Raw genomic sequence first — 13,605 nt, forward strand, 5'->3', positions numbered from 1 at the left:
TTTATTTTATCTATGCTTGTAAATTGTGTATTTGTTCTTTTTTCCCCCTTTTTCTTTCTATGTTCACTTGCCTTTAATCATGTTTGAACGTTCTCAGACTATAGTTTTTGCTGTGGTATATGAAGAAATACTTAAAGTGTATGGAAAGCAAAGTCACAATGATATAAAATTAGTGTCATTATTTTTTTTTGTCATTCACATTGATGTTAAAATTACATTTTCTGATTTGTGACATTACTTTTTATGTACTGCTAAAACACTGCTGGTCACTTTCAGAAGTTGTAGTGATTCTTTCTTTTCCAAGAAAGAATGTGAAACAAATTGGTTGTATAATCTTCATTTTTAAATATTTTTAAATATAATTTAAATAGATTTTTCACACTTTAAGCAATATCGTATCGCATATCGAATATCGCATTTTTTAACAAGGTATCACGTATCGCATTTTTTTTCAATATTGCACAGCCCTAATATACAGTAGATGTATATTTTATTCATTATAGTCCGTTGTGGTCAGAGGTGGAATATCTGGTTGGAGTGGAGGCCACCTAAGACAAAAATGATAGATTGAGCATTTTGGGGTTATGGTGAAACATGACCTACTTGGACCAAACACCCTCACCCCCAATAGAATAAATCTCTCGGGGCAGTAAGGGTCAGAGAGGAGTGACCCCTGGCCCCTTTAGTTTAAGCTGCCCCGTGCCTGTGACCAACAACAGTGTAATCCGACCCCCAGCCTTGCACATTTCGTTAAGCACTACCATCTGTTTTTCTGCTTTGTTCCTGCCCGTCACTTTCTTCTCGTCTCTGTTTTGTGGTCGTCCTGACCGTCTCTTATCTCTGGTCCCGAAGATGTTAATGACATTACAGTCTGTACATGCACTCTAGTGAAAAAGGGGGACCTTTTCTTTTGGAAACCAGAAGCTGGCTTTCCTCAAAGTCACTTCAGGCTTGGCCGGGATTCTTGACCTGGATATGGTCTGGACCAGTAAGCCTAACCCTCTCGTTTAACGGTTTTTCATTCTCTGCTTGTGCAGGCCTTGCGTGTGTGCATGCGACACATGCACTTCCAACATTTTTAACTGCACTGAGCAGGGAACACAGAACGATGGGTTTAGTGGTTTCTTGCTGCTCTCGCTCGCTCCCTCCCTCCTCGACTTTTCAGACTCCTCATGGTTCCTGTTAAAGTTTGAGCCAGCGGTTTCTCTGAAGCTCAGCAGAGCAACCAAACCGCCGTCGGAGTCCTCTCCTCCCCATTCACTGACAGCCACAAACTGTTCTGAAGGAGAAAAGAAGCAGGGTGCTCATTTTCCGCCGAGTCCTTGCGACTGCAAGGGCCCTTACAACGAACCGATCAGACTCTCCCTTCTCACCGTTCTCCTGTGGAGCTGAACCCCAGCTGTCAGCAGGGAAAACTACTTGTTTGGATTATGGATTTCGCTTTGACAGTCAGGAAGGCGTGTGCCGGAACTAGGGCCAGATGCACGTGGCAGAGGAGGAAGCGGTCTCGCCCGTATGACCGCACAGGACGAGCCAGCCTAGGCGCGACAAGACCAAGTCGGACCTCTTCACTTTTCAGGCAATGGATGTCTCACTTTTGCTGTACATCTCGGGCCTGTACATCCAGTCTGAGTCTGTCTGATCAGTCCTTGCTGCAGTCAGGATGCTGCACCAGTCCCAGAGGTGCACAAGATATCGTTGGAGATGGAAGAGATGGACAGCGAGAGGTGTACGGAGAGGAAGTTTGGGTGGGAGAAGATGAGGATGGTGAGGAAGGGAAGAATGAGAACGAGGAAGAAGAAGAGCAAGAAGATGATGATGACGAAGAAGAGGAGGACCGTAAAGAAGAGAAAGGTGAGGTGGAAATAAAGAAAGGGTTGTTGAAGGAAAGATGGTTCTGGGGTTAAAAGAGGACAACTGGAATGCCAACTGCTCTGCCGTTCTTATTCTATCCTCCAATAACACACGTGTTGACCTTTGATTCAATGAAACGTGATGCTCCCACGCGGGCCGAGCATCAGTTAGAGTGATGGACTGGAGACCCGCCTGGGGTGTAATCTGTCTCGATTAGAGGAGATTTCAGAGTAGATGGAATGTACGCATGGCTGGGGTGTGAGTTGGTGGAAAGGAAGCAAGAGCGATGACTGATGGACGCCACTGTGGCCTTCAGATGGCAGTCTTCATCAGTACTGCTTACCTTATTGTGGTCACATGGGTTTTGTTCACACTGCAGGGCAAATACTTTTTTTTTAGACCATCTTTAGCCTTTTTTCAGTTCAGACTTCAGTACTTTTGCTAGCACATCACCTTTAACAATGTTTGACATGAGGGCAGTATACAAATCAGAGTATATTAGGAAACGGGAAAGGTTAGACATTATCATATCATCAATTCTCATCATATTCTCTGTTTTCCTTTTATTTTTGTCTTCCATTCCTATAGCTCAAACAGTAGAGCATGGCGCTAGCAATGCTAAGGAATGCATGAACTGATAAAATGTATATCCGGATACAGCAGAATTCACCTTGGATAAATGCACAAAAGTCAATGTTATTTTGTAGCTAAATATTTAAACTTCTCAAATTCACTTGAGAAGTAACACAGTGTGAGACTTGTTTTCAGAGAATGTATTTTTTTTACTGCACTGACAGATTTTTCCCCCCACTTATTTTTAAGGTGATCATTTACTCATGCTCATGTCGTTTTAAGCTAGACTTCTGTGGAAAACAGATATTTTGAAGAATGTTGATAACTGATTTGTTTTGGTTACTATTGGAAAAAGAAAAGAAAAAAACACTGAGACATTTCTCAAAATTTCTTATTTTGTGTTTCACAGAAGAAAGAAAGTAGTACAGGTTTAGGATGACACAAGAGTGTGTGAATTATGTAAGAATTTTCATTTATTGAGTTAGAACCAAGTAAAAACAATACACTCTAAAAATGCATTTTCTAAAAACAAGTCTTAATATAATAAAAACAAGTCTTATGCAGTGTTGCCTCAAGTAAATTTATCTTGCTTTAAAGATTGTTAGATTTTTTTTAATGAAGAATGAGTCAAAAAAGACTAATTAAACTCTCATTAAGAAGTCTTTTTTTCAGTGCATAATAAATGTTTATTGCTGCTGTCACTGCGGGTACATTTAATGACAACAAATTACAAGAAAAAATAATGTAGGATTGTTTAAAATGAGACATTTAATTAAAAAAATTTTAATCAGATTTCAAACAATTTTTTTATCAGACTAGATTTCATATAAGTTTCTCCCGTTCAGAAATAGGAAAAACAAAAATTATTAATAAAGGCAAAGAAAATGCAGTTTTGCTGCCTGTTTGAACAAGGTCATGGTTAAATTTTAGAATTGTTCAGTTGTGTAATTTTTAGGACAGTGTTCAGGTTTCGGGCTGCACTGAAGCAGTCAGTTTATGACTAAAATATTAATTGTTACCATCAAATGTGATTTATGACTTGGAAGGTAAAGGGGCTAGAAAACTTAACAGACATTATAGTTACTGTAATACAAAGGAAATCTGATTAATCTCAGTGCCATGGTAGTACAAGATGCTCTGTAATCCGGCATGGGTTAGCTGTCTCAACCGGCCACTTAAATTCTGGAAAGCAGACTCAAGTGTTTCCACTCATTTGACACTGCATTTTTCATGCTTAAAATGTCTCACAATGACGGCAGTATACAAATCAGAGTATATTAGGAAACGGGAAAGGTTAGACATTATCATATCATCAATTCTCATCATATTCTCTGTTTTCCTTTTATTTTTGTCTTCCATTCCTATAGCTCAAACAGTAGAGCATGGCGCTAGCAATGCTAAGGAATGCATGAACTGATAAAATGTATATCCGGATACAGCAGAATTCACCTTGGATAAATGCACAAAAGTCAATGTTATTTTGTAGCTAAATATTTAAACTTCTCAAATTCACTTGAGAAGTAACACAGTGTGAGACTTGTTTTCAGAGAATGTATTTTTTTACTGCACTGACAGATTTTTCCCCCCACTTATTTTTAAGGTGATCATTTACTCATGCTCATGTCGTTTTAAGCTAGACTTCTGTGGAAAACAGATATTTTGAAGAATGTTGATAACTGATTTGTTTTGGTTACTATTGGAAAAAGAAAAGAAAAAAACACTGAGACATTTCTCAAAATTTCTTATTTTGTGTTTCACAGAAGAAAGAAAGTAGTACAGGTTTAGGATGACACAAGAGTGTGTGAATTATGTAAGAATTTTCATTTATTGAGTTAGAACCAAGTAAAAACAATACACTCTAAAAATGCATTTTCTAAAAACAAGTCTTAATATAATAAAAACAAGTCTTATGCAGTGTTGCCTCAAGTAAATTTATCTTGCTTTAAAGATTGTTAGATTTTTTTTAATGAAGAATGAGTCAAAAAAGACTAATTAAACTCTCATTAAGAAGTCTTTTTTTCAGTGCATAATAAATGTTTATTGCTGCTGTCACTGCGGGTACATTTAATGACAACAAATTACAAGAAAAAATAATGTAGGATTGTTTAAAATGAGACATTTAATTAAAAAAATTTTAATCAGATTTCAAACAATTTTTTTATCAGACTAGATTTCATATAAGTTTCTCCCGTTCAGAAATAGGAAAAACAAAAATTATTAATAAAGGCAAAGAAAATGCAGTTTTGCTGCCTGTTTGAACAAGGTCATGGTTAAATTTTAGAATTGTTCAGTTGTGTAATTTTTAGGACAGTGTTCAGGTTTCGGGCTGCACTGAAGCAGTCAGTTTATGACTAAAATATTAATTGTTACCATCAAATGTGATTTATGACTTGGAAGGTAAAGGGGCTAGAAAACTTAACAGACATTATAGTTACTGTAATACAAAGGAAATCTGATTAATCTCAGTGCCATGGTAGTACAAGATGCTCTGTAATCCGGCATGGGTTAGCTGTCTCAACCGGCCACTTAAATTCTGGAAAGCAGACTCAAGTGTTTCCACTCATTTGACACTGCATTTTTCATGCTTAAAATGTCTCACAATGACAGACCAGCTTTTTCTCTGGCCTATTTATTTAGCCAAGATTTTGTTTGCAAGGCCCTTTGTTGTTCTTTTTTTTCTTCTCGTGCCTTCTATTTCTAAACCACCAGCACAGCCGGTCCGCAGCTTGGTGCTTGGCTTGTTAATTGTGCCGCCCTGTTCAGACAGCCACCCTGTCATCGTGCAGCCATCTTCTCCTCCCTGTGAGCCTCGGAGCTTTGCTTGGTTAACTCAAACCAGCTTTGGGACGTTATTTTCGGACATGGACTTTTTTTGGAGCGGCATTGCTTGCAGGCAAATGTAATTCAGCCCATCCAATTGTGTTTGGTGTCTCCTCTCTCTGTCTCTCGTTTTGTTTCTCTCCATTTATGTCCCTTTTTTAAACCCCTATCCTCTAAGCATTATACTTCTGCACGGTTTGTGCTAAAGACATGGATAATACCTCAAATCATGTCATGTCAACTATCGTTCTATCCATCGTCCATCCATCCGTCCGTCCGTCCGTCTGTCTGTCAGTCATTTTATCTATCGTTCTATCCATCCATCCATCCATCTATCTGTCCACCCGTCTATCGTTCTATCCGTTGTTCTTTCTGTCATTCTATCTATAGAAACATGCTTACTTCTTGGAACACCTTAGCTATCCCCTAGCAACCACTCAGAACACCCTAGGAACGTACAACTACTTAGAATAGCTTAATAATTAGAATAACTCCCCAGAGCACCTTAGCATCAAAATGGCAACTGTCTTGCACCATATTTTCTTAAAGGTGCAGTATGTAATATTGACAGCTAGTGGTTGAAATAGGTACTGCAGTCCATATTCAAAATATTGGAGAAAGTCATTTCTCCTGTCCCCTCCTCCTCACACTCGATGCTCACACGGGTTGCCAGATGCAACCAGGAATAAGCGTAGCTGGCAATGTTAGCCATCAAGGCTTACAGTGTTAGGTGACGAATTGTTTTGTCCATGTTTAATATTCCGCTTTTTAGGTCGGGTAGAATTGGTGATCTCTGACCCAGTTCGTTTGCTGGCTTCAATGGCTGCAATACACTGTGTTTCCCACCAACTGGCAACCCAATGTGTCGAAATACTACTGGGTAAACTGTAAGTGGGCAGAATCAAACAGACCAAAACAAAAACAGACATTCCGACACGGAACATACATTTCAAAGCAGAATAACTGGCATTGTTTTTCGGAGAAACAAATATGGCCATGTACATAATTCACTAAAATATGGGAGTGAAAACCGTATTGGACAACCGCATTAACACCCGAAAAATACAGGTAGTGACAACTGCATTTAAAGAAATTCTATGCAGTGTGTACGAAACCGAACTGAACAACTAGTTGTTAATGATGATGTCACGAGCAGCACGCCAATGTGCGTGTATTGTCAGGCGTCAAGTGTTTACCTCAGATCTGACAGGATGGCGGAGAGAGGTGTATTGTGGACCGAGCAGTTGTGGTCAAGAGAGTGTAGGCTGTTCAATAACAACAGTTTAAAGAACAAAACTAGATTACGACGCCTCTCCCGACGATGGAGATTTTGTGGATTTTCGCACGTGTTTGCAGTCTAATGTTTGATTTGTCTACAGCAGCTAACACAAAACTAGCTAATCTGCAGGCCTCCATTCTCTCCGAGATGCCACAACATTGATATGGTTACCACGCTGTCATTCATGGCAGTTTCGGGAGTGAGTCGTGTTCCATACACACATAGAACGATAATTTACGGGACTCACACCCCTATTTAAATGTTGTTGTCATTGCTGAAACTTGCAGTGTGTACGTGTCCTGTGTGAACTTAGCATGTCTCCTAAATGTCTGCAAACAAGTTATGATATTTTTATGCTTTAGTACAGTCAAAAAATTACATGCAACACCTTAAATAACAAGCAAACTAATATAACAAAGTCCAGTTAGAGACTAATGTTGCCCAGGATGCCATGTAATGTGTGCTTGAGAAAGAGAGTTGGCTGCCCTGCAGTTTAATGGGATGGTATGCAGTCTTTTGCTTTAAGTGTAGGAAACCCTGTGTCTGAGGCAAAGGAATGATATTTGAATTATTAGATTATTAATAGCAACCCTGCTATTAGAAGTTCAACAATTCTATTTTCCCCCCTTTTTGCTGAGTGTTACATTCTCTGCTACGCTAGCAGCTTTTGCATGTGGTTTTGTATGTGGTCATTTCTTGCCTTTATACGGCAGTGATTTCTGCTCCGATTTTAAAAGCCCAGCAGTGCATATCAAGAGCTGTAATTCAAACCTCTGACACTGGACCAATCAGCATCTTCATTCCTATAACTGATGCAGCTCTGTAGGTTTTTACAAGAGGCAGTGGCATGACGAATGATGAGGTTTAAACCCCTGCAGTGCTGAAGTTTTTTTGCTCTCGTGAAAGCACAAACAACACGTTTTCCCGTGGGACCATCCTCGCCCAGGGGGGTCCGAAACAGGAAGCAGAGCTGATTTTGTTGCTCTGTGGTGGAGTGAAAGAGTGGAACTTTAAGCGGCTCCCATGGGGGCGTTACAGATGAGACGTACGAGTTAAACATCTGAGGTTTGTGGTGACGTCATTGATTTTGTCATTTTGAATAGCAGACAGAGACCTCAGGGCACTATACAGTGATTTGTTATTTTTTTAAGGGACATTCATGGATTGTAATTTACTAGGGCTGTTGATTGATTAAATAATGCAATCAAACTAATTGCATGATATGCTGATTGATTAATTAATTATTCATATGAATATTTATTATGAAAATCTATCCTATATATATATTATATATTATATCCTATATATACATATATTTTTTTATGAATTAATGAATTAGTTTATTATTTAAAATATTATAATTTTTATGTCATTTATATTAAACCTATTCATTTTTTATTCATTTTTAATTTTACTTATAGGTGCTTATCGTACTAGGGATGGGAAGATTCCCAGATTCGCTCGGTGCATCGGCATAAAAAGTTAGCGATGCATCGGTTTAAAAAGTGTGCATCGGCTACAAGCTGTCATTTATATTTTATTGTTTCTAACATATTTGCATCGGTAAAAACCGAATCATTTATATATAGTTACTAGTGGATGCGCTATACTTTTATTATTTGGAAAGTGACCAATAATCTGTGACCAATATTTTATATGTAGATTGATTTCTCCTCTCTAAACTGTTTCTCAAGCGCACTCTCTCATCACCGCTGCTGCTGTGTGAATATGACGAATCACAACACCACGGAGACCGAGGAAAAACTGGGATTAAAGTCCAAAATCTGACTTGAAATAACCTAAAAAAATCAATCGATCCATTAATAACAAATTAAATTCACACAATCTCACTAATTTGTGCACACTTATTCTTAAGCAGACCTTAACGTCGATCATGGATCAAATCAATCCACCATGACAAACAGCGAATATATCTGTGCTGTTTAATGCATTTGAGACGTTGTTTTTTTCAGTGCATAACTGACTATATTTTTCATCTGTAAATGTTAGAAAGTCATGCAAACATATCCATTTTGCTGTCAGGCGGTGGCGAGGCACGCGAGAGCAAGGAGCGCTGCTGCACGCATGCGCGCTAAACAGACAGAGCGCAATAATTCTGAGTAAAATATACATTTTGATAAAAAACAATGTTTTTGGACATTAAATGTGTCTTTTGTAGAATTTTAAACCTACATATAAAGTGTATTTTTATGATAGCAGTAACTGTAAGTGGACTATTGTAATAGGTAAATCAAATGTAGTAGGCTACAGTACGAATTACTAAGCTCAAATGAGTTAGTGTGTTTCTTATAGCAGTTAAAATGTAGTCATTTTCTTTATTATTTATTTTAATTTTTAATTAAGTGGTTTTAACTTTTAATTTAGTCATTTTAATGCTTTAAGGAGCGATTTTAGATTGTAATGTTCTAATGTTCTGCTATCTGTTCTGCAAACTATAAACGGTGCAGCTGTAATACAACCAGAGAGAAAGGCTGCATGGCTAGAAACTGTAAAAAAAAAAAATAATAATAAGTCAGACAGTGGTAATATCATTATGTTCCTATTGGTCAGTAGAGGAGCTTAGCCTGACAGTTAGCCTGCTTTAGACCAGGCTAGTTTCTCAGCATAAGTTGCCACAGTGACTAAGCTTGATCTAGGCCTATGTTAAATTTGCTTTATGGAACCAAATCATTTGACAATGAGTCAGACTAACTGAAATAAGTCTGGCTTATTTGGTTAACTTGTTTTATGAAATCGTATTGTGTTGAATCGAATCGAAATCGGATCGCACTGCATCGTAATAGGGGTGTATCGTATCACATCGCATCGGTAGCTGCTTCATAATGTATCTTTAAAGTAGTGCTGGGCGGTATACCGGTTCATACCGAATACCGGTGTTTATTTTTATGATATTAATTTTTTAAATACCGCAATAGTATGTCGCTTAAACAACGTTCGGAACGCGACACTGTTTGAAAGGGGTTCCTTTTCACTGTTGCACTGTGTTGAGGGAACAGCTGTATGTGTTACTAAGCGTGAAAATTCCGAAACTGAAGCTGTAGAACTAATAGAACTGTACCGCCCAGCACTACTTTAAAGTATCGTATCGTTGGTATGCATCGAGATGCGTATTGTATCGGCCTGAGTCATGAGATGCACATCCCTATAGCGTACACATGAATGTAATATACATTTGTAAAAAAAATTAATTGTGCACAGTTTTTAAACAAAATTAATTATATTATTTACTCTTTCCAGACTTTTTTCAGGATTTCAGCCATAACAAAACTGTTGGTCATAAATCACCTTGTGTTTATTCTTTTTTGCTATTTTTTTCCTCCCACCCCCTGTGGACTGTCTGATTATCAGATGGCTCATCATCACTCAAACAAGTGCACTGATGCGCTTTTTTAACGGGAAGATTTTCATACATGAGTATGCGTGAATGATTGTTTATGGTTATGCCTCAAGATATGTATGTGGTCCACAAAATATGTGGATGTTTTTGAATATTTTCTTTTGCTTGCATCCTCAGGCTTATCTTTAAACCACCGTTGCTGGCATGTTTGTGAATCATCAGTTCAGAATGGTTGTATTTTTTTTCTTTTTTTACCATCTGTGGGCCGGAGAACTTTTGAAGAGGCACAGCATTTTCTGAAACGGATGTCATTGTCCGTTTGTCAAAAGAATAAAAAGAGAGTGCAGAAAAACAAACCTTGCTGACTTTCTGCTTGTAATGAACAGAATTTTCCACGATTGTACTATTACAGCTCCTGCTGGTGTCATTAGCGGGTTTCTGAACTTTATTATACGCTGTCACAAGTGACATACATCCCGCCGGAGGTACAGGGAAACCAGGGAGCGATGGAGTAAAGATTTAAGAAGAATGTTTGGTCGGAGGATGGATGAAAGAGACAGATGCGTCAACACAATCTTTAGAAAATCTGTAGTTTCCATGACAACATTTTTGTGTTGCGACTGCAAAAAAAAAAAAAAAAAAGGTGTGTTCAACTGAACGAATTCCCATGTGTCAATTCCTGTATTATAGAGACACAAAATGTAAAACAGGAAACCAATTTGTTGGCTTGGTTATATTGTCTGGAAAAAGCATTGTTCTTTGCGCAGCTTTAAATAGAGGCTGCATAAACAACATGTGCAGAAGCAAAATGCGAAACTAATAATGTGGCAAGCGTTGGTTTTGAATGCATCACTCTTACAAAACCTGTATGATCCTACTTGGTATCTAACAAATAATACATTTGCATTACAATCAGTAGCTTCACTTTAGTTGACTGTAAGCTCTGTGCATACAGCACTTTAATATTGAATGATATTGCATAATTTTAAAATAAAGAAATTGAAACGTAGACAAACCATTTGCTTCCAGGTTCACAGTGTTATTTTGGTATTATTTATATACCGTTATATTTTTTTATTACCGTATTGACCCGAATATAAGACAATGTTTTTTTTTCATGGAAATACTTCTGAAAAAACGCGGTCGTCTTATATTCAGGGTCTAGACTTTGACATGTCAATAATACACCCACAACAATAGGTTGCGCCAAATACGCATAAAACGAGTGTGCCATGAAATACGTAATGTAATGCGTGTTGTAAAGATCGCTAGTAAAAACAAAAGAAAACCTTACAGCTGCATGAGTCGTGACTGTCACGTTAACCTGATGGGATTTTAAAACGTAAGACAGTACCCAGATTTGAAGACTACAGTAAGATTGAACTTCTACTGTTAATAAGATTTTGGTAGGCTACTATTAGATGGATAGCCTAAATGTCCTAATTCAGATGGGCTACCTGTTTTTCTTTTTTTTTTAGTGGTATATCAAAAAGTGTATATTTTTTAATTGTGATTGTTGGTACATTTTACCAGTTTTTACCATACTTTCAAAACAAAAATTAAAATAGGAAAAATATGCAATATGAAAACAATTGAAGACAAAATGTGTTTTACTGAGAAAAAACAAGATTTGGTTTTAAAAAAAGCCTTTTTCCAAAAGGTACATCTGGAAAAAGGGGGGTCGTCTTATAATCAGGGTAGTCTTATATTTGGGCCAATACGGTAATATTTTGAATTAGCGTTCTTATATTTTCATTATTTTTTATTTTAGTTTTTTGTCGTTTGTATAATTTTCTGTTGTTATTGTTGTATCTTATTATACTTTTTAATTATTGCTATTTGCTATAGTTTTGTTTTTGTTTTTAATTTGTCTTAGTTCAGTGTTAGTTTTTCATGTGTTTCTCTTAGTAATTTTAGTGCTTCAACTTTATTTCAATTACTTGATTACCAAAAAAGTGTTCAACTCATGAGCTTTTAAGCCATAGATGACAATTGACATGCTTTGAGATGCTGTGCCTAGTTAGTGTAATTAGCTGTAGCATGTTATTATCTGTTTGTATGAAGCATTATAAAATAGCCAATATATATGCTCATTTAAGGTTTTGAGACATACACAGCCATTGACATGCTTTGACAGAATTAGCATATTAGCTGTAGCATCTATTGTGTTGATCTTTGTTGTTCAGGACTCATCAGATGTCTGTTATACCAAGATTTTTTTTGTTTCTTTCAGACTGTTTGTAAAGTTACTTTTTAGGGCAACTTATAAAATCTAACTGTAGCTGCTGCCTGAGGCTTTGGTTTATCTGAGAGAAGTCTCTGAGGACAGGTTTGACAGTAAGATGAGTCTGTGCCTTAGAGGTGTAGCAGCTCGCCTGGTATTTCTGGGAAAGGCTCCGTTCTCTTCGGCTCTGTTCTGATGGTGAGCGGTGAAAAGCATGGGGAAAAAAGTAATCCTGAAAAAGCTCTTCTCACTGTGGATTTAGACACCTGTTCTTTTGAAGTCTAGCGATCAGCCTTTGACTGTGTATATGAGCGTACAGGCTCAGACGCTTCATCTGTGAAACACTACGACACCCTACTGATAGGGTTTGTGAGGTGGTTTAGTGTGACAGTGTTTTACAGTTGAGGTATTTTGGGGTTTTGGGCTGGTCTCACTGCTAATTCACAACAGTGTTTTTGGCAGTGTGGCTGGTTTACATGTCCTTATAATCTGCTGTGTCTTTTGGTTTTTAAACATGTATGATGGGGGTGTTTGACAGTGGCCAATTCCAATGGAGCTGTTTGAGACTAAAATTTGAAAGAGACCACAGGTAGTCTGGATGTGGTTGAGACTGCCAAGTATGCATTGAACAATGTGGAATTGCAAGGATCATAAAAATCCCTATGTTGTCATAAAAGCCAAAGAAAGCAATTTCTCTGGATGCCAAAATGATTAGATTTACACAATGTTTAAAAATCTTGACTGTCCATGAATAGTTTAGGAAATACCAAATACGTGATTACGCCTAATCATTCTTATTTCACAATATTGGAACGATTTCTGAAGGATCATGTGACACTGGAGTAGACTTAAGTAATGACTGCTGAAAATGTAGCTTTACCATTAGAGGAATAAATTGCATTTGAATATGTATTTTTATAGAAAATGGTCATTTTAAATTGTAGTATTTTTAATCTAATCAAAATTTTTAATCTAATAAATGCAGCCTTGGTTGAGGAACCAGTGTCTACTGCTGTTTTGCAAAAGCTGTGTGTTATGCAACAGCAGCATTGGAGCGCACCGCTACAGGTGAGTTTTTACTTCATAAACATGGTTTTACCTCTCTTGCTCTCTTAAATTCTCTCGCAGGGGAAGAAAGCCAGGATATGGGTCCTCCTCCATCTGTAGACGAGGCCGCCAACACACTGATGACGCGACTGGGGTTCCTGCTCGGGGAAAAAGTGAACGAAGGGCCTGGTGGAGCACAGTACAGCATGGAGGAACAAGATGACCCTCAGGTTTGATACACACATTCGGTGCTCTCAGCTGCCCTCGCTCTATCCAGTCTCTCTCTTTTGGATGAACAGCAGCAGTTTGCGCTGGTGTATCCGTGCAGTTCGAGTCTAACTAGGCATGTCGCAGACTAGGGATGGGTACCGAAACCTGGTATTTAATCGGTCCCGGGGCTAAATTATGAAAGACCGGAGTATCGAGCTTTAAGACGTTAACGGTTCTGCT

General features: G+C 37.9%; 1 protein-coding gene across 1 annotated transcript in view; it reads left to right on the forward strand.

Annotated features, from left to right (window-relative positions):
* LOC107582922 (protein TANC2-like) overlaps positions 1-13,391 on the forward strand; it is a 143,218-nt gene extending 129,827 nt beyond the window's left edge. Inside the window, exon 5 of the mRNA XM_016268949.1 lies at positions 13,237-13,391. Within this exon, the coding sequence (XP_016124435.1) occupies positions 13,237-13,391 (155 nt within the window). The remainder of the gene's footprint in view (positions 1-13,236) is intronic.
* The last annotated feature ends 214 nt before the right edge of the window (positions 13,392-13,605 follow it).

This window comes from Sinocyclocheilus grahami, unplaced genomic scaffold (assembly GCF_001515645.1).
Source record: "Sinocyclocheilus grahami isolate Dianchi unplaced genomic scaffold, SAMN03320097.WGS_v1.1 scaffold48.1, whole genome shotgun sequence".
Classification (NCBI taxonomy): domain Eukaryota; kingdom Metazoa; phylum Chordata; class Actinopteri; order Cypriniformes; family Cyprinidae; genus Sinocyclocheilus; species Sinocyclocheilus grahami.